The sequence below is a fragment of the Lutjanus erythropterus genome, chromosome 8 (genome assembly GCF_056507025.1).
Source record: "Lutjanus erythropterus isolate fLutEry1 chromosome 8, fLutEry1.hap2, whole genome shotgun sequence".
NCBI lineage: Eukaryota > Metazoa > Chordata > Actinopteri > Lutjaniformes > Lutjanidae > Lutjanus > Lutjanus erythropterus.
The window spans coordinates 21,423,608-21,450,782 of NC_139324.1; the positions used below are offsets into that span (position 1 = coordinate 21,423,608).

Consider the following 27,175-nt stretch of genomic DNA (forward strand, 5'->3'; position numbering starts at 1 on the left):
ATAATTTTTCACAATAGATGCAAATTAGACCTTTTTTATATTTTATGATAACAAAGGCCTCATAGCCAATCAAACCTTATTTCTTCTCTCATTCGTCCAATTTCCAAAAAAAGTGATTAAATTTAAAATATTTTCTTCCTCCTTTTGCTGGGAACCCCCTACAACACACTGTTCCCAGACCCCAGCTTGAAAACCACCACTATAATGCATTATAAACACATTTATGATTTGTTCTAATCTGCTTATAGCACTGTATCATTATAGCTATAAGCACCAATAAATATTTATAATGCTTTATAAGAATGATCATAATGCATTATGTAGTATATTTTTTGTATGGATCATAGTGTATTACAATTCTCATAGTCGAAATGCATTATAATTATTAAACGTTAAATATTATGAAATGGCCCAATGAAATATCCTCACCCTGCCTCTGGTGTTTTTCACTGAACGAAGGAAAGGCTGTCTTCAATCAAACACACACAGGCTACACATTCTAAAAAGACGTATGATCAATTAACATTACTTTTTACTGTCATAAAGCATTGTAAATATTAATGAGTGGTTTTAAAGCTACTAGAAGGAACTTTCACATTTTGTTGATTTTGGTCATACACAGGCATCAATATTAAATTGAGGCCAGTTAAAACTCCTTGTTGTAGCTTTAACTACAACTATACATTGCTATAAGCAGATCTTAACACATAAGTATGTTTAAAATGCACTGCAGACACGAGCGTCATAGAAAGTGCTGTACTTTTCCTCTCTGAGTGCTGACATTGTTGAACTGACTGTCTACAGTACATTGCCGTGAAAGTGGAAAACTGATAAAAATCTATGGTTCAAATATGCAATCACACACTGGATAACTGAAGTATCTCTAATTTGGCTGCAGACCCTCTGGACTCACTTCACATTGGGAACCATTATCAGACTGGAAAACTACCCAAAAGTAGTTCTGAATGATTTTTCTTTGGATTATACAAATAAAAACTAGTTTAGTGGTGAACAGTGACACCAGTTAACAGGATTCACTGGCTTTAGTGTATATCTGCTTTCACTCTGACTTGCTCTGAGCTGTTGGGATCAAATATTGCAATCAAGGTTTACATTTAATACTCATTTATTGCATCACTGTTGTACAGCATCCAAGTGAGGACAGACCAAAGTGGAAAAAAAAGGCAATGACCTCAGAACCACGCAGCAGGCTTGTAAGCATCACCAGGAAAACACAAACAGCAACAGTAAGTCTTCATAATTTAGACATAAACAAAAAACATGAGAACTGTAAAAGGCTTTTCATACTGAAAACAATACTGTGACATTTATGAATTTAGCCACTAAATCAAACTACTTAGTATACAAGATGTTGTATAGTATTGGCTGTGTTCAGTGTGGCACTCTATGTTCATTCTGTACAGTCTGGAAGTGCAAAACCAAACTGGAAGCAAACAGGAGTTTAGTGCAAACTATGATTAATCTCTAAACAATGTCAATGTTTGACACTTTGTGACAAATGAGGCACAGTTTGAATATTTTGTACAAGCAATGTGTGCAGGTTGATACTTTTTCTGTTTTAGCATTGTGTGCAAGTAGTTCATAAAAAAAACAAATCAACTGTTCTACTTTGTATGCTTAGGACTAGTTGTTAAGTAACTATAATGGATAGACCATTGATTTCTACTGTTTAGGTAGGCAAAATAAGATTTTTCTTCTTTCTGCTCCTTTTCGGTTGAGAGATTTTCAAATGGTTTTGTGTTTTCTTTTGATTGTGTCATTTTCTTTCTTCTGGAGTTGTGCATTACATGAGCAGAACAAATGAAAAAATTGATTATTAGTCATGGTTTTGCAGTATTAGCAGTAGTGCAAACTTTTACTTTTTTGTCCACTTGCCAAATGACAAATTTTACCAGCCATTTGTATATTTTATCAGTGTTTGATTGGTGCTACTTTTGTGCCCCGGGGTACACGCCGCTAAAATTAACGCCATCTAACATGATAAATCCTGCCTTCATGATGGTTACAAAATTACAGTCAGGTGTTTCTATCGTTCTGTTCAGCCCACTTATGTCAACAAAAAGTGAACATCACATCATATAACCTTCCTGAAGTTTTGAGGATTTACTGCAGAACTGCTGTATTAGCCTGCACTTGTTTTAGCTCAGTGTTCCCACTTAACTGGCAACTGAGTGCACAGTGCATGTACAAAAATAAATTCAAGATACCCCGATAAGTTAACAGGAGGAAGTACAATATTCAAAGTGAAGACAAGTGTTTTCAGCTACAACTGAAGGTCCTAAAGGTAAATCATTTAGGGGTTTAGGCAATGTGTGTAAAAATGGAAGTGCAAAGCAAAGCCAACAGTTGACATTTGAAGTAATTTTCCACTCTTTACACAGCCAGCAGAAAAGAAACCTGTGTAAAGCTGTTCTTCTGTTGGTTACATGTAAACTGGGGTGTAATTGCAACAAACACTTCAGTGTGCTTGCCGTTATCATACAGTCTCCATCACAGCTGCCATCTCCTTGAACTGCTTGTGAAAATTCTGCAAAAAGGACAAAAGAAAAGAATCTTAGAATCAAAGCAGCAATAAATGACACCGATGCTGCATTCACATCAACAAATACAGACCTGGAACTGTGGAATGGTCATCTCGAAAGACCTCTGACTGATCTGTCCAGAGGGCTCAAGGGTCTTCAGCAGCAGAGTCACGTATGGGGAGTTGAGAGATCGGCAGGTGTCGGAGCTCACCGCCATGCCAAGCTTCCACTGCATGTCCACTAACTAGAAACATACAGCAACATGACTTGATAAGTCTAATCAGCCTTGAAAATACACTAACTCTGTGCTCAGGTCATCAGGAAATATTTGAAAATGAGTGAGGCTGCTTTAATCCTTTAACGCCTCTGGAAAAATTGGCTTAAAACTGATTCTTAAAAAAAGAAAATGCCTACATATCGAAGTTGAGCGTTTCATTAAGCATCTGCAAAAATCTGAAAGAAAATACATATTAAAATCTAGTTAAAAAATAGCTGATTTTGCTATTTAGACAGGGAGTCAGAAGTATTTTAGGCACCTAAAAAAGGTCCAACTAAAAAATAACCAGTATCAGTATCAGTACCCAATCAGTGTACATTATATTTAAAATATTTTCAAAGTCTTACTTTGCCATCAGACTGCCTTTTCTGACAGGAAATTGAAGGCCATCTGTGTTCTTTTCAAAGCTTCTTTGACAAAAATGTTCATTTTACCTCACAGAACATGAGAGTCGCTGGTCTATCGCTGCCTCAAATGATTAGCCTCTTTGTGTTATTGTGTGACTTCAGAGGTTTAACACATTAACACAACTCCTGTGTTCTGTGAGATGAAGTTACTGTTTGTGTCAAAGGAGTCTGGAGCGATACAACGGCTTCATTTCCCTGTTGTTGAGTTGGCACAGTTTCAGAGAGGCAGATTAAGCCAGCAGGAACGGAGAGGTTTTTGTTGCACCTGTTTAAGCAGGGTTTAACATTAATGTGTATATTTTTTCTTACTTGCCCGGTCAGTCAAGTGGGTCAGGACTCTAGTTGCCTTAAGTAAATTTTTACTTACACCTGCACAAACAATTTATTAGCCATTATCACCATTATTACCTGGCTGATGCTGAGCATGGCCTGGACCTCCTGCTGAGCGTGGACTAATGCACCATGTTCACTCCACAACCTGTGCAACACTTGAAGGGAAGCTTTGGGCCAGTTGTTACTGCCTTCTTCCAGCCTCCACACAAGGTCATCTCCAGAGAGGTTGCTCTTCCCGGCTGACCTGGTGAAACAAATGTAAAGCATCACACCGTACACTCTCACAAAGCTTAATATTTAATCAAGACTACTGTCAGATCCATAACTCTGGATAAAAGCTGTGAAAACTCGAACACACGCGACACTGGAGCCTGTGCTAAGGGCATGTTCTTATGTGGGGTGAGTGGAAGCACGAGAAGACATTTATTAAATCTGAACAAACCACATGGGGAAAGATACCTGAATGTTAACAAGAGAAATCTGATAATGTTCTGCAGAGCTTCGTGGTGCAGTCTGACTCCAGCTCTCTGAAAACTCTGAGCAGAAAAGAAAAACAAAACAAGTAATGAAAGAGGAACTTGAGAAGATGGGTTACTAGAAGTTAAAAAATAATTAAAGGAAACTTTGACTCACATGAGAAATTTCAGCTGAATCTACTCCTCTGGTCTGCCCTTGAAGATAAGTCAGAATGTGCTGACACTGCGGAGATTATAAGATTAGTTATCAGAACTACAGCATAACCTCTATAGCAACAACACCACATCCTGTTCGACTTGTGCAGAGTATGGCTGAAAATAGACCTACAATGAACACTATTACATTGTATTTAGCACCAAGTTGTTAATCCCACTGAGAGATTTGCTCCAGAGCTACTTCATGCTGCTGTAAATCTTATAAGACGATGTGTGAAGAGGCAGGATTTTTTATTTTGTGCTTGTGGTGATTAAACACTACAGGCCAACAACAACAATGTGATGTGTGACTTGTGTGATGATATATCACTTAAATATGCCTTTTTTTGTTTTGGGTCTGAGGATATTAGGAGGATATTAACAACTAGAGGTAAAATATACTCACTGCTTCAGCCAGCAGCTCCGGAGAAAGCCTTGAGATGCTGTCCACCACTTTGTTCACACCTGAAGCAAAGAAGAGAAGTGATTTATTTATCACAGGGTTTCCCAAACCATTCTGGATCTATATACATGCTACTGGTTTCAAAATGCCCGCTAGTGGCGGTGTCATGCGAGACTCACTATAATTATGACACCTCCTTGATCTCATTTAAAGATAAAAGCATCGCAAATATGAGCATATCTTAGAGCATTATTCAGTAAACAGACAAAATATAAAATAAAATACAGCACGTATTCAGGTTAGGAATGGAGAGAAGACACTACCGTCGTAAAAGTGCAAGACAACCCATTTAAATTTTCAGCTACTTTTTCAAACACAGAAATGTCAAACCACTGCCATTATAGACAGCCTTAAACATTTTCAGTTTGTAAAAGAAAAAAAAAACACTCCTGGCTATCAATGACCTATTTCCTTAATTATACACATTTCAGAGTTGTAATTTCAATAGCTTGTTCATTTCTGAATACAGTGACATCAAACCCTCACACTCACATGTAGTGGACATCCTCTCACGACTTTCACTGCTTAGTTTGTGAAAAGGGCCTTGGCAAATCTCCTAACACCATTATCAGTGACTGAATAAACCAACTAAACACATTTCAAGGTTGTAATTTCCAACAGCCTGGTCATTTCTGCATATATTGGCATCAAATAACCTCTCACATGGACCTCCTCACAATTTTCCCAGCAGTTAGTTTAAAAGGCCTCTGTTAACACAATTATCAGTGAACTATTAATGTTACCCCACTGCACACATTTCAAGGCTGTAATTAAGTTAAACCAAAACCACTCAAACCACTTGTATAAATCACAGGCTCAGGGAGTAACAGATTGCACAAAACAGAATTACATAATCTGCATAGAAAAGGGTAACTGCATTCCATTACAGTCACAGATAAAAAAAAAAAAAGACATAATCAGATTACAGATAGATTTAGTAAAAATAAGGATTATTAGTAGCATTTCCATTTTAAAATAAGGAACAATATACTACCATGCACTGTGCACACAAAGTTGGATTCATTATCATGGCCTCCAGTGAAAAAATGCTTCACTGGATGGAAATTTTGCCATTTTTGTCTTTAAATCAATGAATGAATTAATAAATTTCACACAACATAGGAAGGAACAGCTGGGCAAACTAACAGACCTAATAACAAATATAAACACTTAGAGCTGCAATATTTAATCTGTTGTTGCTCAACTATGTAATTAATCTTCATGTATTTTGCTAATCAATTTATTATTTTGAGTCATATCTTAATGAAAAAAACTTTTTCAGATTTCAGCTTCTTAAATCTGAATATTTTCTGGTGTCTGATCCATTTTCTGATCATTTTTGGTCCAAATGGTTAACTGATTAATGGAGAAAATGGTTTCAACAGATTAACTGATAATGAAAATGATAATTACAGGAAAAACTTAAGAAATAGGTCCAAACATGTGGATGTACATCCATGCTCTCCACAAGTTTCTATTTTTCAAGTGACAAGATTTTGACAGGATGAATTGATTAATCATTTTGAGACTAAACAATTTCACCATGTTTTATAGTGACATCAAAAAAGAACCGTGAAACAATCAAGTTACATTACTTTAATATTGTGGTACTTGGATTACGTTACGAGCTCCATTTTTACAGGTAATTAGTTAGCAACTATACGGAGATACATTTTTAAAGCAATCCTGCTAACCCTGGACATGCGGGAGGCAGTTTATAGATATATTGTGAACTGATCAAACTACTGAAATTACAACAATGCATATTTAAGGCAACAGTCGACTGGACTGGCTGAGGAGGGGGATGATGAAGACTTGGTTCAGATCGAGTCTTCATCACATCTCCAGCTAGCTACCGTGTGAAGCTAACTAGCAAATTAACAAGTTAACTATCTAGCTTGAATGGTGTCGCTACAGTGCTATCGTAAAGAGCCCAACACATCTGCCTCTCTAATAAAACTACAATCTACTAGGAAAAGTACTGAAAACAGTTCATGATGCTAATTCAAACCCACCATGAGAATCCTCTGCTGCTGCTGCTGCTGGCATCTTCTCTAACGCTGCAGGTCAGATATGTCAACTTTTAAGATCCTCTCTGTGACTACAGCGTAAAATATATTATCAGTAGTATCGAAAAACAACTAACTAAAGATAAATTGAGCGATTTCTTGCGCAGACAACTCACTCCTGCGAGATAAGATTTGCTAACATTCTTCCTCTTTGTTTTTAAATGCAGTTAGTAAACATTGTAAAAGAGTCATACCGCCACCTACTGTCTTCCGGGAGCTGTAGCGCATGTGTTTCACCACTGGATGGCGCCGAAGTGCCATCTTAATGTTTTTAATGCCACAGCCGTTTCTCCAACTTTTATTCAACATCTTCCAGTAATAAACAGGTAGTACTGTTTTAAACACATTTAACAATAAATCCAAGCAGCATAGATTAAAACACAGGAACATGATCAAACCCAAATATAAATAAATAGAGGAAAATAATAATAATAATAATAATAATAATAATAATAATAATAATAATAATAATAATTTAAATCCAAGGGGATTTAAAGAAAATATAATTCAAGTAAATCTGATTGTCTCAGGGGACTCCAATTTTTCAGTTTTTGTTAAGACTGAGGGAAGTTTTTAAACTCATTTTAAAAGCTATAAAATGAAATGTACATTTATGTAAATAAAAATGACCTGTAATTAAAATATTATTACAATTATTATTAAAATTCACATTCTTTGTTTTGCAAAAGGACACCAAACTTTACAGTTTCATAATGAAATATATATATATATGAAATATATTACATTCTTTGTAACCAACCACTTGTGTATTCTTTCCCAAACCATTTTGACAATTTTACAGTTGTTATACTATTATTGTGGGCTGGAAATCTAGTCTTATTTTTCATTAATCATTATATAGTATGTAATAGTCAATATCATCTAATACACTATTTTTTAAGGGCAAAATATTTGATTCTGAAGTTTCGTTTAGTTTTGTAGTCTCATTGCTCAAAACTACCAAATAGAGTTGTATTTTTCATTTTTATTGCACATAAAATGTCATCACCCCATAATTTTATCCTATTAGAGATTTGTGTGTAATTTTGTCATAATTAACGTATGAAATCTGGAACACCGTGTCTTTGTGTGAAAGTATTTGAACTGTTCCTAGAATAATCGAGTGGGGAAACTGCTTTTCTCAAAGACTGTGGAACACCTCCTCAGTCACATCAGACATGCAAACTCTGTTGATTTTTGTACAAATCAGTTTAGTCAGGTTGACTAAATCACACACACAGTTAGTAAAAGTAGCACATTTTTTGCCCATTTTACTGTCATTTTACTACTTGTATCTCTGCCTTTTATTAGGTCTTTTCTTCTGTTTTATATAATTTATTTTTTGTTTTTTATTTTGTTTTTGTGCTGTATTTCTTGTACTTACAGGTGATTTAACAGGATGCTTGTGTGTCTTCCTGAATATTCGCGAAGGCTGCTGGAAACTGTCCCTCATCTATCCATCTATCTATTATAATAATAAAACATTAAACACGCTATGCGTATCATACGTTACACTGCACTCCGCCGCAAGTAAAATACTGTTCAGGCATTATTCAAGACAGCCAAGTTTCCGGAAGAGCAACTGGTGCGAGTTTAATGGACAAGGAAGAGATATTTGTTTAGGTTTCGGCTGGAGAACACACAATACTTTTCCTTCGTTAGATAATCTGGCTCTTTTTAAATCGTTACAATGCCTTTGTTTACTCAAAATCCGTTTGACCAAGATGTTGGTAAGTGAAGTGTTGTTTCTGTGGTGTTTTCAGTGTGTCACAGCTAAGCTAGCTAACGATAGGGCCAACAACATTTGAAGCTAGCGTTAGCTTAGCTCGAGTTCTTTAGTTCGTTGTAGCTTTGTAAGTTTAGTCATCACTGCCAGTTTTGGTAACAGCAACACCCACAAGTCTCAGACACCCTCGTAATGTGTAGCTGTCTGGTTGTCAACAACATTCATTGAGTTTATCGATCAGTTAATTTGCTGGGATAAGCGACTGTTTGGTGACTAGTTAACTTTGAGTCTTATTCATATTTGTTAGCCAACGTCAGTTAAAGATCACCTGATGCTAGGTCAGGTTATATCGCTTATTTAGCCCGATTGTTTCTAAATGAGACATGTAACCACTAGATTAGAGCAGCAATTTACGCTGGTTTTATATCTCTCTATTTGGTATGATTTCTCTTCGATTAATTGACTGTCAGGTCTATAAAATGCTCGTTAATAGTGAAAATTGACCAGCGCAGTTCCTGTGAACAGTCCAAAATCCCCCTCGATTTCCATTCCACTATGACATAATGAGAGAGCGGAACAAAAAAAAAATATATATATATATTATTGCTTTTCACTGAATGATGAATGAAATATCAAAATGTAAGAGTAATTATTGGTCGTTAACTGATTATTATATTGATGGAAAAGAAGTGGTTTTACTCATGTACTATACTAAAGTACAAATTCGGGGCACTAGTACTGCAGTAGTACTTTTTAATTTTAAGCTCTAAATATTTTTCAGGGTTTTGATTGTTTGTCAGACAAAACAGGCAGTATATAAAGAAATCACCTTGAGATTGAAGTATTTTTACATTTTTCAGTATTTCCTGAAATGTTATTTTTATTATTATGTTAATTAATATAATTGAATATTATTGTAAGTTTACTGCCCTAACTACAATTTAGTCCAATAGAGACTTTTGTTAATTAACTAATTGTTTCAGCTCTTGTAAAGACTCTTCACTTCTTTGAGTCAGTTAAATTAGAATGTGTCAGCTTGGTCATTTTTGTTTTTTAGATATGTTTTTCTGATAGTTGTGTTATGTAAATTCCCATGCAAATTTCCTCAATAACCACCACCCTTATCTATCTCTGACTCAGTATTGTCAGACAATAGTGCACTGTTACACTTAACTGGCCCTCTGGGTGCTTTTTTAGTCAGGATGATGTGCCATGACAGACTTGACTGTGAGCTGGAAATGTGCATTTGCTCACATATAATAAAGCAGCAGAGGGTCGCCTCACCTGACAGAAAGACCACCTCCATTAATACTCTTCTATAAAATATTACCTAGCTAAATGTTAAACAGAGAGCAGAGTTAAAATGCTTAAGACTGGCATACCATTTGCTGCAAGTTCACACAATAAAGTAGAATAAAATGTAAAAATTTAGTTGGCTTATTGACTCTTCTAGGATTTTTTTCAACTTCTGCTGACAGGCTTTGGTACAGCAGTAATCAGTTCTGAAATGTGGCAGCTCAGCACTTGCTATTCATTATTATAACACTTGCCCACTGCGACTGGCATGTCTGCCCACGAATACATTATGTCTGAAGGCAAGCAGCCATGATGCCAGGGAAGATATTTTCTCACTGGACCATATGCACTGTATCACTGTATCCCTGTCTGACATATTTCCAGAGAAGGTAACCAATGAAAACAACACAACAGATGACTGGGGACTCATTATGGACATCTGTGATAAGATTGGAACAACATCCAATGGGTAAGCTGGAAAAATGCCTTTGAATAATAAGAGCTCATTAGTGTTTAAGCAGCACTATGGTTCTGATAGCTCTTGTTTAAGTATAGTACATTTGTATGAGACTTTGGATTTGAAAAATAATCCACCCCTGATATCATCAGGACCTGTGCAGGAAATCTCTAGTGTAAGAACACTGAGTTTGTTATTTTGTTGTTACTTTACTAGCAATCAATTTTATTCTGTTGTGTTTCAGACCAAAGGACAGCTTGAGATCCATTATGAAGAGAGTCAACCACAAAGTGCCTCATGTCGCCATGCAAGCCCTCAATGTGAGTTTGTTACAGTGCTGCTTTCCTGCCACCAAATGTACACACATTTCAGATGGACTATAGCATTTATAAATCTACTGCACATGACATTAACATCATCATATCTACATTATGGCTATCATCTGCTCTAAAGTTTCTGCAAATTTTACATGCAAATAACATGTCCAAATTTACAAAAAGGCACCCATTTAAAAGTAACTAGAAGCAAATTAATCAACAAATCAAAAAACCTGTCGCTCTGCTGAGTCTTGATTTATAAAGATCAGCAGATCATTGTTTACATTTTCAGATTCTTCTTTTAAAAGATTTAATGGCAGGTGAGCTATGTCTTGTTGTCTTTTAAGTGTTCTTTGAGTTTTTTCCTGGGTCACAGTAGAATTGCTGATTCTGTCTTTGATTTTGTTTATTGAAATCTCATTTCAATCAATTTTCAGTCTAATATTTAATATATGAATTCCGACACCACTAGTGTTCATACTGTCTAGAAATAGTGTATACCAAAATGGAAATAATTAATAGGCAGTTACAGCACCATGAATATAACAAATATATAGTGTTTTTGTTGTCATTTGACTGCAGCAAACCATTTAAAATCCAAAACAAACAGAATTCGCCTTGAAGTTCAGTAGATTCAGGGGAGGGTCAAACTCATCTGTCATGGTAGGGCATGAAAAATGTATTTTAAAAAAGTGTTCACCAAAGCAGTGTGGCTACAGTTGAGTTAGAACTTATTTCATAGCCGCACTGTTAAAGCCATAAGGGGAAAATTGGAAGGCATGGAAGGATTTAACTCAGATGAACAATATGAGAGATGTTTCTCTGTCTCTGTCTGAGTCATCACGAGCAAATACTGTCACATGGTCTGCTCTATATTTAGATCTCTGCGTGTTCACTCAGATTCAGATAATTTAAGCCCTGTTGTCACCAAAACCATACAACAGCTTCACCTGCTATTAATATGTACCTTTGATAATAAAGTAAGGTGAGTGATAGAGAAGAAAAACGCCCTTGGTTGAAATTCATTGAAAATCCTTTTTTGTAAAAATACAACATATACCACTTTAATGTGTTTAATCTCGATTTGATTTCTGCTCTTGCAGTTGCTTGGTGCTTGTGTGTCAAACTGTGGCAAAATATTCCACTTGGAAATCTGTTCAAGGGAGTTTTCCAGTGAAGTACGGAGTGTGCTGAACAGGGTATGTAAACTTTTTAAATGTTTTTCTCACGATTTTTGTAACCGTATATCTCCTTGTACACACTTGACCAGTGTTATTCTCACACATGCACCCCCTCACCCTCTGGAGAAGTTTAACTGAAATGTCACAGATCATAACAGTGTTCTTACTATTTCTTAAATGGTCTTTATAGCGGCCTGGTATCAGGAAGCCATTAGAGTCTCCTGGCATAAAAACTCTGCAGAGAATAAGCTGTTTGTTTGCCTGTCATCTGTAGGCTCACCCGAAAGTGTGTGAAAAGCTAAAGACTCTTATGGCGGAGTGGGCAGAAGAGTTCCAGAAGGATCCACAACTCAGCCTGATCGCTGCCACAATCAAGTCTCTCAAAGAGGAAGGAATCAGCTTCCCCTCCACATCTTCACAGGTATGTTGACATCATACAGAATGTGAATATCTGAGTTTAAGAATGTGCAAATTAAACCTTTTCTCAGGGTGTCAGGTGGATGTGTTTATTTTATTTATTTATTTTTCTGCCCTGTCTTGGCATACGGTCATTTAATGTAACTTTAACAGAGAAAAATAAATGCTAAAAAATGAAAAACTTAAAAGTTAACATTGTAACAAATGTCTCAAAATATAATTTTTTTAATGATATTTCTTTCAGTCACAATCTCAAACTGGATATCACTTTAGTGAATGAAATCAGGACGGTAAAATCAGGTGAGGCTGGTGGAGAATACTGGCAGTGATAACAGAAGGAGTCATTGCCACTAGAGCCTGACTGATATATTGAATTATGCCAATTATATTTTCAGGCCCTATATTGGCCTTTAACACCTGTATTGGGATCACCATATAGGTGAATGATATTACAATATTATATGATTTTATTCATTTTTAAAATACATATTTATAGTTCATAAAAATACCCATTTAAGTTTATGGTTTCAATGCCCTGATGTCATTTTGCACAATAACGTTTACTGTTAAATAACAGTAAAATATATACATATACACAGATCTTGATTGTTTGATAAACCACTTCTGACAAGTGTTTGATAACCACACACGAGGGATCCTTGCAATATCAGCCGATATATCAATATCAGATTTTTTTTTCTCCCTTATATTGACATATTCGCAGACCCATAAATCCAGTATTGGTGGGGCTCTAATTGCCGCGCAAAGTTTAAATATTGTAAGTTTTTGCTTTCCTTTGCGACTTTACAGCCAGATGTTACATAGTCACATAGTTCCCTCACAGTCCCACAAGGAGAAAACATGGCCGAACATGGCAATGAAGAGCTAATAATTCTGGTGCAACAATATCTGGAAATGTATGACCAGAACCTGAATCCATGTGAATTTAGCATGATTTCTTGGTAAATACCAAGAAATCATGCTACCATGACGACACTTTAACACTACAGTTCAACTGAAATTTGCAAAACTGTCTCCAAATCTGGTTCCTTGTTTGACCCCCACAGATTTAAAGTGCCCAGTTTAGAAATCCAAGACCTTTAGAAATCCAGGACATAAAACATTTTCTGTCAGCCACTTTCACTGATACCAGCCAGCTTTTATTTTACAAAAAGGAACAACAATTTGGTTGGCTGTTGGCGAGAAAAAAAACTTGCATCAGCAGCCAAATTTAGCAGTTTTTGTTATATTCTCTTACATCCAAACACTTTGTCTCATATGTAGGACATTGTTTTGACTTTAGTATCATGCAACAGATGTAATCTGTTAGCAGTTCTCTTTGTTTGGTTGGTTTTCTTCCCCTAATTACAGTTTGAGCCTGTAGAGGACAATAACAAAATAAGTGTGTGTGGATACTTTTTGTCTAGCCTGAGGCTGTTGTTACGGCCACGGTCTCAATGCTGACCAGTGTGTTGCCACGTCGGGTGGAGCTCGTCTGTCTGCGTTTGTATGGCAAGTGCTTACAGTGGAATTTCCTCTTCACATATTTAACATAATTCTGTGGATATGTGTGTTTATATCCCAGGATCAGCACTGTTTTTCTGAGAGTTGTGGATGGAGCTGGCCTCTGGTTTCTGTTCTGTTCTTTCTTTGATGTATGTTTGATTTGTTATGCAACAACCTTATATGTGTCAGAGGTTGAGGTGGACTTTGCTCCCTGTTGTCGTAAAGGGGCTGACCTACATCGTATGTGGTCATAGTCTCCCTGTGGCCGACGGTTTTTGTTACATATTGTTCGTTGAGGGCTTTGTGTCTGTAGATGGTGCATGCTGTCAGTTTGTCACTCCACTTTCAAAAGTGTATTTTAAGGGAGGAAAGAGGAATTCATGAGGAAGTCAAACATCACCACAAGTTGTATTGACTTAGCAGGCCTGGGCAATAAAGCAATAGTGATAATATAGGCAATAGACACTTTATCAAAAGCAATAAGAAAATTGTCCAGTAAAATCTTCAGTAGGTTCACTTGAATTTGTTAAATGCAAACTGCCATGAAAGCGTGTAACCAATACGCCCTGACTCATAAACAGCCTATCATATTCCTTGATAATGGAGCGTGCTACAAGTGGTATCATTTAACAGGTGTTTTGTTCACATGCACTGTCAATATGGGACACAGCAATGGAAACAGTGTTTAAAGTCTATTAAGTCTTATTATTTGTGTGCCATGATAAATAAAATAAAGTGGTTAAAGTCCTGGTCTTTATTAAAAATAGGTCATTAAAAATGATCAATAATTATCCATACTGATAGAAATGAAACATTTTATCGCAATAAAGTTTTCAGCCCTGCTAAATCAATATAACAGCTCTGCCATAAATTCACCATAACAATGTTGATCAGATTCATAAAAATGTACAACAGACTGTACAGCTGATACTGGTACAACTGAATGATCTGAAATTTCTTGGAGCTAAGTTGCAGTCTCGCTCTCACTTTGTTGTCACTGGCTGCGATGTCGTGCTGCTTGTTGTGTTATGGGAAGGGCTGGGAAACCTGTTTTAATGGAGAGCAGGTGGCCCATGTGGTGGCAGGTATGACATTTAATCTCTGTCAGCTGATGAGCAAACAGCAGCAGGTAGTGTGACTCAGGCTGTGGCAATAATTCTTTCTAGTATTTACCTTTAGCCATCATTCATGTCATTCTTATTGTAATTTTTAAGCAGCATGCAGGTGCTTTTTTCTGTTTGCAAACTGTATTAGGATGCTATTGTGTATACTTTTTTCCCAACTAAAGCAATATGTACAAATAATTGGCAAGTTACTTTACAACCTGACTCATACTTTCTTCCCCACACCTGTTACTTGTAGCCTCACCTCTCCTCATCACCTAGTGTATTATTAAAGTGTGTGTATTTCCTGGTGCTCTTTAACACACTAATTAATATCAGTGAGTTCAAAGGTCCAGTTTGTACAATTTGTGGGGATCTATTGACAGAATATGGCAGAAATGTAATATAATATTCATAATTATCTTTTCTTTAGTGTATAATCATCTATAAAATAAGAACCTTTGTGGTGTCCTTAACTTAGAATGAGCCGTTTCTATCTACAGAGAGTGCAGATCCTCTTCTACTGACGCTGCCATGTTGCACCACTATGGTTGCACTACTGTTGCGCTACTGTAGCCCAGGATGGACTAACCAAACAGTTCCTTTAGATATGGCATTTCACGTTTTTCAAGAGTTTTCAGCCACTGTAGATTCTGCCTTTCACCACTAGATGTCTAAATCCTACACTTTGGTCCATTAAGGCATTTACACTTGATGAACATTTGGGAACTCTGTATGCACTTATATGTGTATATATACACTACAGTATTGGACAAGAAGTAATTTCTCAGAGATTCTCCACCATATGTTTGCTTAGATATATTTACTTTTCTTAAATCACTCTTTACATCACTTTTTACAAATTCCATACCCTGGATGTAGGATAATTTGTTCATTCCTTGTTGGAAAGAAGGATTTCTTTTTAGTTCTGCTTTGTTGAAATTTTCCAACGATTTGCTTAAATCTGTTTTAACTTGTGACCTTTACTGTTTTTGTCAAACTTAATTCTGTTGTTTCCAGTGTCTAATTATTCCCTATGCACACTGTTAACCAGAATAATGTTCTTTTGCTTCAGTGGTTATTTTTTGGCCATGATACCATGAATAATTGATCTAATTAGCCCCCTCATAGTCGACGATTCAAATAATTATTCTGAGCCCCTGTAGTCAACTACAGTCTTCCAGTTCAGCATTTGTTTTTATTCTTTTGTCAGTCAGTGTGCGTCACAGTTACAGGGTAAAACAAATAACCCCAGGAGAGACGCTCCGCAGGTTTTTATAACTGAACATAATGGGATGCACCCTTTTAATTTCTCTGACTGTGTGAAAATATTGATATTTTCAAATCGCAGATCATAAAGAAGGGAATTAAAACCTGTATATATCCTGTAAAACATACTCATGTAGCCTCATTTAGGAATTTAGTGTGGCATACAGCACTGTAAGAAAAAAAAATGAATGGATGAATGAATTGTCAGATAGTCATATTGGACAGCCAAATCTGATTCGACTTAGAAAAATCTTGGTCAGGGATGGCCCTAGATCTAATATTGATTTCAGTGTCATTTTACCACATTAGGAGGATCTATGAATGACAGCTTGCATCCTGTGTCCTGTAAATCTGCTTCTGGATGTCAGATTTTCCATTCTGTCATATATGGAGGAGAGACGTTGGCCTAGCTAGTACTAGTACTTTATGTTTCACCAACTCCCAGCATTAAGCATTAGTTCACTCCATCTGAATATGCGGGTGTTAAGAGTTGTTGTGTTGCACTGGAAACAACATCCAGTTGACCTGTTCTGTCCACTTTGACCTCACTGCCATGTCAGAGAGCTGCCCGAGGTCAGCATAGACAAGAGAGAATGAGACAGCATTGTGGAGGGTTTCTGCCTGAAGGCTAGAAGCCACATCTCAGACCAACATGTAATACCCAACATGAACTGCAGGTGGCATTACAGTCGCTGTAAATTTGTTTTTTACATAAAGCCTTCAGTTCTTCACTCTCACTCCCTCCAGTATGTATACACACGCACACACAGCAATGACCTTATCTTTCTGTATTAACCACAGGGGTCCACCGCAAAGGTCAGCACACCTGCTGCGAGCAAAACATCAGATGATGACAACCTGGCCAAAGGTAAAGTGAGATGCCATCATTTAGCTGTACACACACCTCCATTATTTGTGCACATCATCTGTTGTTTCAAGCATCATTTTCCATAACAGATGCATTGTACTGTATGTTTAATGCTTATTAATATCAGTTTGTACCAATATTGTCTTTACATTTCCAGTTTAAAAATGCACAAATCACATGAGTATTTTTCCATTGTAAATCCCTGCCACTTCCTCCCACCTCACCCTACACAGAAGACAAACAGAATAAAGTGAGAAAAAAAACAGCAAAAGTACAAACCCGTTAAAACAATAAGGAACGCTAAGGTCTAATGAGGAGGATTGCCCAGGGCCAGTAAAACATTACCTCATGCCAGTAGATATTATCAGCCAGTTGCCAGATGGAGCTAGTGCTAAATAAAAGTTCAAAACAATACAAAACAAAAAAACAAAATGTTTCATATGGATAATTTTTCAAGTATGGCTTCATGAGTGACATTTCTGTGTCTGCTCTACTCTGACTGTGTCTGTCTGTCCAGGCTTGTGTTTTTTCATGTGTATATATGAGATTGATGACTCAGTACGTACAGATGCACTGTTTGGTTTGGTGTAAGTACCCAACAAAGTCAGGGTCAGATAATTATCAGACACTGTCACTTTAAAGCTATAAGAAATGCCACCAACAGTTGCTGTGTGTAGCAGCCAAAAACACATCAGCAGAGCCAATATATAGTATGTGTGGAATTTTTATCAGGGCTGGTATAACATTTGTTCAGAGACTTGCCTGACTGTGCCAGTGGCAAAAAAAGTTGTTATTGGACCCTGAGCACAAATAAACAGCTTCAGTGTTGTTCACCAGATATACATACATTAACACATGGTGGGCTGTTCAGAGTCTAGTCAAGAGGTATTCCAGTTTGTTAATTCATTATTAAAAGTATAGAGAAATGGCAACCAGATTCATGAACTCATCCTTCCCCCTCAAGGTTACTTTTATCTTTTCCAACCCTAAGATGAAACATAATATTCCTGATCCATGTGACATGGGATAAAGGTTTTGAGCTCTTCTGGTTTTAAATTATTAGATGTTGGGCCAATAAAGTAGTGAAGGCCACCGCACATTATGCGTGTTTGATTTCCAGTCACAGTCTTCAGGTCTTATGCCAAATATAGCAATTAAAGGATGTGGGTCAATGGTTATGCTGCAAACTTTGCTCAGGGAATTGAATATTGTTAGCCAAACTGTGCTGTACTTGTTCAAAAACTGCACTGCACAGATCATTAGAGAAAAGTGTGCCAAGATCCAGTTCCCAGAGGGTTCTAAGGCTAACCATAGGCTAAATATTGATATTAGCTAGTAATGACCCTTTTACAGTTTGTAAACATTTAGCAGTGTGCGCAGTTTGGCGTCGGGCATCTGGGGCACCACAACAGCTTGTCAATGGGTGCAGCAAAGAGGTGTCCTCAGTCCAGTCACACTTTTAAAAACTTGCAGCCATCAATGCTGCCAATTGCTCTGAAACAGTCATGGTCCTGTCAGAATTCTGAACAGCGAAATATCGATTCTGATGTATCATGTACACAACAGACATTTTGGTGATTGTGGTGGTGGTAAAATGTTCAATTTGGTGTTTGCAGCTTGACTCGTCTGGATTACGTGGGGAAACCACTACTTCTGTTGTCAAAATGTGCGCCCTTTTCAATGACATCAGCTGGAAAAGGGTCAATATTATAAATCCTTGTGGTGGTACCCTTGAGATTAGCATCTGTGGCAACATCTACATCTATCTATTGATGTATCTCTCTATCTGAGGTATCTCAGGGAAAGGATGGTAAAAAAAAAATGCGCCTTTTTATAAGGAGTAGAACAGGTTAAAATTATTATTGACTGGATTTCATTTTCTCAAGCATCAAAAGGTGTTTTGTTGCCTGCATTATTGATTATTTTTTCATATATTTAACCAGTCTTCTGAGGGCTGTTTGAATCCTGTCTCAGAGCCAAGCTCATGTGTTGTGTGTGTGAACAAACATCCTCTTTTTCTTTCAACTTCTCCTTTTCTCTCTTTTCTTCCCATCCAAACTTTCACCTCTCCCAGCCATCGAGCTGTCCTTGCAGGAGCAGAAGCAGCAGGCAGAGACGCGGCCCCTGACAGCGACCTCTGACTCCCAAAGCTGCACCAATGGCGGTGGGGGGCAGGAGGTCCAGAAGGTCCGTGCACTGTACGACTTCGAAGCGGCTGAGGATAATGAGCTGACCTTCAAAGCTGGAGAACTTATTCTGGTTTTGGATGACAGGTAATGTTTCATAACATGTCCAGTCATGAATCAGCCCTGCTTTATCTTCAAAACACCAATTTTAGTTTGTAGTGACATTTTCAGATTATGAAACACAGACGAGCGTCAAAGCAAATTTTATATTCTTCAGCTACATGGAGAATTTTGTTGCTCAAGAGTGTCTCAGGTGTCTGTGCAATAAATCCCCTGTTTATAAAGCTTACGATGTCCCAGGATTTGTTGACAGTGCAAAGGCATACAGAAGTATGAATCCTGAATTTTTAATATTTAATATATTTACCCATGTCTGTGAGCTTTGTTTCATTTTATCCATTATTTGCATCTCCAAATTGAGAGAGAAGAGAGAAGCTTGTATGTAGTGAGCAAATTACATATGTAGTGTTTTTGGAGTTATATAACCTGTGAAAAAGGTGCCTAAATTCTGTTTCCCACTCACCGATGATCATCATAAAGCAAGCAGCCATTCAGCTGTACATTATTAAGTATTTATGTTTTTATTTGCTTAAAAGAATCAACAACCTGCTTCAAATAACGTAGATTTATGTCAGTCTTCATAGCAGGACAAAGTATTTTCTACAAATAAACCTGGGAACAAGAGGACTTAAAATCCTGAAAAGACGACATTTCTAGTAGCTGATTATATTATTATTCCTATGTCATGCTTTTCTTTTATAGTGATCCCAACTGGTGGAAAGGAGAGAACCACAGAGGAGTGGGGCTTTTCCCCTCAAACTTTGTCACAACAAATCTGAATGCTGAGCCAGAGACAGGTTGGTCTTTCTATTGAATCTGAAAGTGAACATTGCTCTGATGTTCCTGCATTTTGTGCCTTTTAGAAAGCATACCTTCCTCTATGTTCTTTAGCTATTTGATATAAACTGGAGCAAATTATTTTCAGAGCTGCTAATTGAACATAATCTTTTCCTCCACAGTGACTTACGTGGAAAAGACAAGCAGTCCTGAAGAGACCAGCCTGGAAACCAAAGTTGAGCCTGAGCCCGTCTTCATTGACGAGGTACTGCATTTCCTCTTTGCGCATTTGCAAACCCAAATTGCCTCTCAGTCAAACCACCAACACAGTCTCGCTGTCTTCTCTCTGCAGGGGAAGATGGACAGAACATTGGCACTGCTGCAAAATGCAGATCCTGCAGATCAGGCTCCTGACTCCCCAGAGCTGATCCAGCTGGAGGGTATAAAACTTAATGCTGGTGTAAATCGAGTTGCTCTGCCTCTGACAACTGCAGTCAGTCTAAGCTATACTGTTATTTTCTAATTCTGTTTGTTTTTCCCTCCCTAACTATAAAATATTTGAGCAGGTGCTTGTGAACAGATGAACCCGATGATTGATGAGAAACTACAGGAGATTGACAGGTAGTGTGTTATAGATGTGTAATTATCAGTATTATTACGACTGGTTCATTAAAGGCGGAGCTAAATGTCTGAGATTATCTAACATGCATTTCAGCTTCTGTGAAGTTTAGGATAAAAATAGCAATACTTGTAAAATAAATGTTCGTCTTCTCTTTGTTGCAGGAAACACTCAGAGTTGTCAGAGTTGAATGTGAAAGTTCTGGAGGCCCTGGAGCTTTATAACAAGCTCATGAACGAGGCTCCATTTTACTCGCCCTACTCCAAGATGCAGACGCCATACGCACCAACCAGCTCAGCTGTACCGATGCAGGTCAGTCATGTGTTATCTTGTGTTGTGTTTAATATCGATCAGCATCTTATTCATTCATTTAAAACATTTTATTTATGTTGCTTTGCATCATAGGACAGTAAAACTACAAGCCAGTCAATGAATTAATCAATCACAAAACAGCCACTCACAACCAAATAGAAAGGACATATAACAAAGTACAAAATAACAGAGGCATCTAGCGCACCTCAATTCAAAAATCTGCTTTTTTAGATTCCCAGTGGCTGACTCATTGTCTGCACTGGCAGTGTTTCCAAACTAGACAGGACAAGTAAAAAAATCAATGAGAATAGGAGTGTTGTGTGGGTCCACTTTATTTTCAGTACAAACAAAAAACAGGTGCTGTTCGGGAAGAGTTAGATGAATAATATGAGAAGAAATATGTTTGTATATGTGTTGTTGTGAAAAAACCTCTGTATAGAGTACGTGGGCAAATAAAAATAATACAAGGCGCATTGTTCTGTTCCCAAAATTTAAAAAGCTTTTATTGTTCCATGGCTAGACAAAGTTAAAAAAAATGACAGATTGACTAACACATTTCAGCTTACATGAGCCTTCATCAGCCTTCATTTGTTTGTTTGTTGTTTGTGTGACTTTGGTGAATCCAAACTAACCTTTTAAAACACCAAACTCACACATTAACACAAACAAACAAACAGATCAAGTCAGCAGCAGACCAGCAACTCAAGTGTTCTGTGAGGTGAAATTACTGATTTCGCCAGTAGAGTCTGGTTGAGCGAGACGGCTGCTTTTCGCTGCCGACCCTGTCAACAGCAGAACATTGCTTCTCTTCCATGCTAGTACTCCTCTTTGCCGAACTGGGGACACGTCGACCAGCAGTTACTGTAGATAATACACTGACTATTGATAAGTACCTCATACAACACCAAATCAAATAATCTGAACTATCCCTTTTATGTATGCTTGGCCAACTTCAATCATTCAAGGCTCTTGTTGGTGTCATGCAGTCATCTTTGTTCTGTCCTGTGATGCGTGTCGAGTCAATAAAAAGCAGTCATACATAATTTAAGGATGGATTTGGTCAGAGGTTGGTGCGCAGTTTAAAACGATAGTGGCTGGAGATTTTCTGTGTTGAAGATGAATTGTGTTTTAACTACAAGTGTGCATACCTACATACTCCCACTCTTGTCAATTGATTCTATATTGATCTCTTGATGTGATGGGGTTTTGTTTTTCATAGAGACAACAGATAATAATGTAGACAAAGATCATTCAGAGCAGTCGCATGAGTATACCTTGTTATTAGTCTCCTATTTTTATTTCTCACATTCTGTTCTCATGCTATATTTGGCCAGTAAAGTAGTTGATTTTGTCACTTTTTGTACTCGTCCTGATAGCTTGACATTCAGTCAGCCTTTTTTGCCTCCCTGGAGAGTTGAAGACTGCCTCGATTTTCTTGGCAGCGGCTGTTTTCTCTGTAGTGATTGATGTCACTGTCTCTCCTCTGAGATTTAGAAAAATGTCCACTTCACTGGCCAGACCCACATCAGAGCGTTGCTCTTTTGTGTTTGTTTTTTTGCCCTTCATCATTTTTTTCTGCAGAGTACTGTAAAACTGCCTACCAGGTTTCTGTTGCACCTGCAAAAGCAAGGCTTTTGTTGCACATGAGCGATTAAAATTAGAAAAGTCAAATCCTGACACTATTTATCTTATATAATCTTCCAAAACAGCAACTGTATATTTTTATTACTGGTGCTCTTCCTCATGATTTGAATAAAGTGTGAAAAATTATGCATTAACACCGCCTGACTTACTAGAATAGACTGCTCCATTCATACAACAACAACCTGGTGTTTCATATCTCACACTCTGTAGCAAGACCTTTCCTTGAGGCCAAACTTTCAGTGACAGACATCTCTTTTATTAGTGTTGCTTGGGTCAGTCTGGGACAGAGATGATATTACCTTTGTGAAGAAACAGAAAAAAAAACTCTGATATTTTATAAGCTCATGACTTGCATAAGAGAGAGTTGACTGAAAAGTTGGGCTTTTTTCTTTTTAAATAATAGTTAAATTGTAAAAAATTGTTAAAAATTATTTAGCAGGTTTGTCATGTTTACTTTGGGTGTAAAGAAATAATCCCTATGCCTATATCAGTATAATAAAATGATTTTTTCACATCCTCACTAACATGAGTAAATGTAAATGAGTCTTATATTACACAGCAATGACTGCATAGTGAATTGAATATGAAAAAGGTTTCTGCCTAGTTGTAATGAAATGACATTTGGTTTTGATGTTCATCACTTAATAGTCAGTACCTGTTGAGCTGAGTCTTTTGAACTTAGTGGCCTATCAATCTCAATCATACTTAGTTGAGAGGTTGGGCTTTTTATTGGAATGCAGTCTAATTGTTCTTTCGTGGAAGCCACATAAATAGTATAAAAAGAGCCTAAAAGATCACAACCCACCCAAAACTATTTATACCAAAGTAATTAAATAAAAAGCAGCCCAACACTGCCCAGTCAGGCAACACTACACCTCTGTAACTCACTAATTAACACAACATATATTGTTTGTTTAATCTGTACCAACAATTGCTTAAAATGATACTAAATAATAAATGCATTTATTTTACAAATTTATTTTGGTATTGCTTAGTTCCGTGTTTGCTTGTTAGGTTTGACAGTTTCTAGATCATTTGTCTTGTACCTGTATTTTGAAAGTGTTGGCTGCGTAGCATCCTCTAGCGGCTGGCTATTTATGTGTCTAGTGCTCATTAGATAAATGATAAACTCTGAAGTGCAGGGCAGTCGGTTATTTTTGACTCTTGGTTCTGCAGTTACTTGAGCCCTCAGTGGACGAGTGAAATACTGACAGCACACCCCTTCTAAATCTTTTTATTGACAAGGGATTGTGTTAATCACGCTCTCAGCACTTATTAAAGCCAAATTGCACCTCTCCCTCTTGTCTGCTTAGGGCTACATGGGCCCAGCCGGCACTCCCTACCTGCCTCCAGCGATGCCCCAGGTTCCTCCCGCGCAGCCCTACACTCTGCCCAGCGACCCGCCCGCATCGCTGCACTCACTGCCCGCCAACGTCTCAGCCCCGCCCAACAACCCAGCTGGTCAACCTCCCTACATGAGGTAAGAAAACAGCCCCACCACTGTAAACAGGACTTTAAGCCTGTCATTGTAGTAGTGTTCATACTCTGCAGAGACACTCCAAAGACAAATACTGGCAAGAGTCATGTCATGTGACTAATAAAGGTAGCATTAACATGTTAATAACTTTGAATATTAGGTAATTAACAGGACAGGTAGGTGTTCTGGTAATATCAGAATTGTCTCAGGAATAAAAAATAGGAGAACTGTAACATAGAAACACATTAAGAAAATTGGCTTTTTTTCATTATAATGTATTTTATTCTATTGTTTTTGGAGGGAATTGCTCAATGTAAATCAATTTTACATGCAGGAAATCACAGCTTACATCATAACCCCTCTTCTTGACCATGGCTTAGCTAACAGTCTGTATTAACATGCAAGAAATACAAAAAGTTATCCTCCTGTAAAAGTAGAGACAGACTTAGTGCTACAAAAGCTCAGCACAGATTGCCTTTTTATGTACAGTTGTTCTCTCCACTTCTCTGTCTAGTCAGCTTTCTTTTTAGACAGTAAAAATAGCTTTTTTTGTCATTAATCCAAAAAAGAAAAAAAAAACAGGTAAACGGTGAAATGGATGGATGAAAGGTGTAAAAGTACCTTGCTTGCTGATTGTTTTGGCTGATCGTCATTATATTTGTCCCTGGAGGGAGTCCAAGAGAAAGTCACAGCACGCTCAAGCTGGATGTTGCTTTCAGTCTGATATCGACTGTATTAGAGCTGGATGATAGAGCTGATATTAGTATCATATCATTAATATTAACTAGAATAATTTTCTAATATTATATACAAGGTACATTTATCATTTTACAACACAGGGTTGTTCTTAAAAAGAGTCAAAAAAGAGAAAATGATTAATCAATCATCAAAATAGTTGGCCAGTAATTTAATAGTTGATTAATAATCGATTGATTGTTGCAATTCTAGAATATAGTACCTTTTTCAATAGTGTCAAAGATTTAGTTCTACACAGGAGATATAAAATAATCTTAAGAGGATTTACTTAAAATTAATTTGCTGTGTAGAGAAGAGATTACATGTTGAGACTCAGTTTCCAAATTTGCTGTTGGTACTAAGTTTCACATCTGTGTTTTCTTCACAGCAGCGGTATGAATGCTCAGTACATGAACCAAGCTGCTGGAGCTCATTACCCACCCCAGGCGGGCGTGGCCATGGACATGTCGACCTATCATAATTCCAACATGCCTCCCGTGTCCTATCCTGTGGCGGCTCCCCCTCACCAGGCTCCTCAGCAGCAGCAGGCGGCATATTATCAGCAGCCTCTGCTGTAAAACAGATCTCAGATAAATACTCACTCCAGATATTTCCCTTTCCACTGGTGTGTTCATTTGGCTTACCTTGTGTGAGTGTCTATGTGCTTTGGGAATGTTCCTGTAGCCATTTTGTGTGCCTGATTAGCTGAATTGAACACACCCCATGAAGGCAGAAATAACTGAGGTGTGTATGTAACACAGGACTGTTCATTCGAGTCAGGACTCTGTCTGTGTGCATGTCCTCGACTGCTATAAGTGAGGCTAAACATGGCATCTGGAGTTTTCTCCTGTCCTTCACTTCTTTTTCCTGGCTGATAGTGAATGCAGCGCTGATCTTCACAAACGTCACAAGTCAACAGAGAAGAAGAGTTGGGTTTGTCCACCAGTACAGGGCCATGTAATGAGCAGTCGTTGCCTAATTCTGAAGAATTTTTCATTTTACACTTCATAGTTCAACACAATACTACTCCCACCCACAGTGTGCTGTAGAGAGTATGCACGTGGCATCGCAGTATGCAGTTACACCCACTGAGTGGCAAAAGGATGACTGAGTGGCAGTGTTAGCTGTCAGCTTCAATGCCACAAAAAACACAAGTTTTTACAGACTAGCAACATTGTAATTTGACAATAACAAGTGAGGATGAGTCCTACACTGAAAGTTGATGAGCTGTTTATAACTGTCAGATGTCTGTCAATGTAAAGCTAAGCCTGTTATACTGAAATAAAAGCCCACAGCTCCGAAAATACACATTCTTGCCTTGAAATAACATTACAACAAGGCGTCCAGGCTTTTCCATGCCTTCTTTGCTTTGTGTGTTTCCTCAGCATCCAAATCAGGTACTTAGAAATGTCAGGAAACCCGATTCCTGTCCACGTCAGTGTCTTTGGACCATTATATCTTTGGTAACTTGTCAGGATCATTGTGAAGTCCAACTGCCTTTAATTTAAGCAGATTACTGATTGTTGCACTCTCAGTTTCCCTACTAAAGGCAGCCATGTTGCAGGACGTTTTGCCACTTAGTCTGTCTGACTGGACATGCTCTGGTAGGAAAGTCACATCAGTGCATACTCTCTATTTCTGACCCTCTTCAACAAATCAGTGTCCCCTTCTGATTCTGGTTCAGGCCATGTCCACACACATGTAGATAAATGTGAAAAAAAGCTTCTGTTTCTCTCCATTGTGGCCTTCTCTTCACACTACCTTGTCTACACGGGCCATATCATCAGCAGCAGCTGCAGTCTGCTGTCAGTGTCTACACTGGATACCCTCAGAAGTCTTTTAGCCCAAAAGAAGATCAATGTAATTACATGCACACGTCACAATATAATGGACTAAAATAGCAGCTCTGCATGCAAAATGCAAGTGAAACACGAGCCTTTGCACAGCTGGTTTAGACAGCTGTATTGATCAAAACTGAAGCATATCCGTTCTGTCAGATGCTTCTTAGACGGATGACTGAAAAACATGGCTGAAACGTGTCCACTATAGACAAAAACATAACTTTTCAAACACGTTCTCCAGTGCAAATAAATTTGAAACACCAGTCTTGCATTGTAGTTTGGACAAGGAAAACTGAGCTGTTCAAAAATGCTCATATGCAGCCATCAGCCTCCACAGACGCACACGATAGGGGCTAGTGTGCAGGTTGAACCCCATTTGACACTTAAATAGTAATAAAATTTCAGATTATCTTCATTAATGCGAACATGGCTGAACATGTTAAGTTTTTATGGTCATTTTGTTTTTAAGTCTGTCTGTGAATCTGGTTGAAACACACAGGATTGGTGTGAGAACTCATGTTTCTGCAGAGCCAGCACTTCTTAAATGTGTGGGACAGGGTGTGCGTGCTCGCTTCAGGACAGAATGTGCAGTTATTTAAAAGGCAGGAGCTCTGTTTGTTT

General features: G+C 37.7%; 2 protein-coding genes across 2 annotated transcripts; one reads left to right on the plus strand and one right to left on the minus strand.

Moving 5' to 3' along the window:
• Positions 1–2,007: 2,007 nt before the first annotated feature.
• Positions 2,008–7,024, minus strand: commd6 (COMM domain containing 6). The gene is made up of 7 exons (XM_084725523.1): positions 6,968–7,024; positions 4,638–4,754; positions 4,194–4,259; positions 4,020–4,096; positions 3,636–3,804; positions 2,635–2,787; positions 2,008–2,548 (listed from the first exon to the last, which is right to left on the minus strand). Exons 1-7 carry the CDS (start codon positions 7,022–7,024, stop codon positions 2,498–2,500), a joined length of 690 nt encoding a protein of 229 aa, XP_084581649.1. The 3' UTR covers positions 2,008–2,497.
• Positions 7,025–8,313: 1,289 nt separating this feature from the next.
• stam2 (signal transducing adaptor molecule (SH3 domain and ITAM motif) 2) lies at positions 8,314–26,021 on the plus strand. Its single transcript, XM_084724881.1, has 14 exons — positions 8,314–8,493; positions 10,170–10,254; positions 10,487–10,562; positions 11,663–11,758; positions 12,015–12,161; positions 16,837–16,903; positions 18,978–19,176; positions 19,852–19,946; positions 20,109–20,191; positions 20,279–20,366; positions 20,493–20,547; positions 20,710–20,857; positions 23,815–23,981; positions 25,102–26,021. The coding sequence occupies exons 1-14, from the start codon at positions 8,454–8,456 to the stop codon at positions 25,289–25,291; spliced, it is 1,536 nt and encodes a 511-aa protein (XP_084581007.1). The 5' UTR covers positions 8,314–8,453; the 3' UTR covers positions 25,292–26,021.
• Positions 26,022–27,175: the final 1,154 nt, after the last annotated feature.

What these genes read in the sequence shown, in the direction of transcription:
- commd6 (XM_084725523.1), bottom strand. Translation starts at nt 7,024, where the DNA reads ATGGCACTTCGGCGCCATCCAGTGGTGAAACACATGCGCTACAGCTCC. An exon ending in CGGAGCTGCTGGCTGAAGCA is followed by an intron (nt 4,260 to 4,637) that starts GTGAGTATATTT and finishes TAATCTCCGCAG; the next exon opens with TGTCAGCACATTCTGACTTA. An exon ending in TGACCATTCCACAGTTCCAG is followed by an intron (nt 2,549 to 2,634) that starts GTCTGTATTTGT and finishes TCCTTTTTGCAG; the next exon opens with AATTTTCACAAGCAGTTCAA.
- stam2 (XM_084724881.1), top strand. Translation starts at nt 8,454, where the DNA reads ATGCCTTTGTTTACTCAAAATCCGTTTGACCAAGATGTTG. An exon ending in ATTGGAACAACATCCAATGG is followed by an intron (nt 10,255 to 10,486) that starts GTAAGCTGGAAA and finishes GTTGTGTTTCAG; the next exon opens with ACCAAAGGACAGCTTGAGAT. An exon ending in AGAGCTGATCCAGCTGGAGG is followed by an intron (nt 20,367 to 20,492) that starts GTATAAAACTTA and finishes ATATTTGAGCAG; the next exon opens with GTGCTTGTGAACAGATGAAC.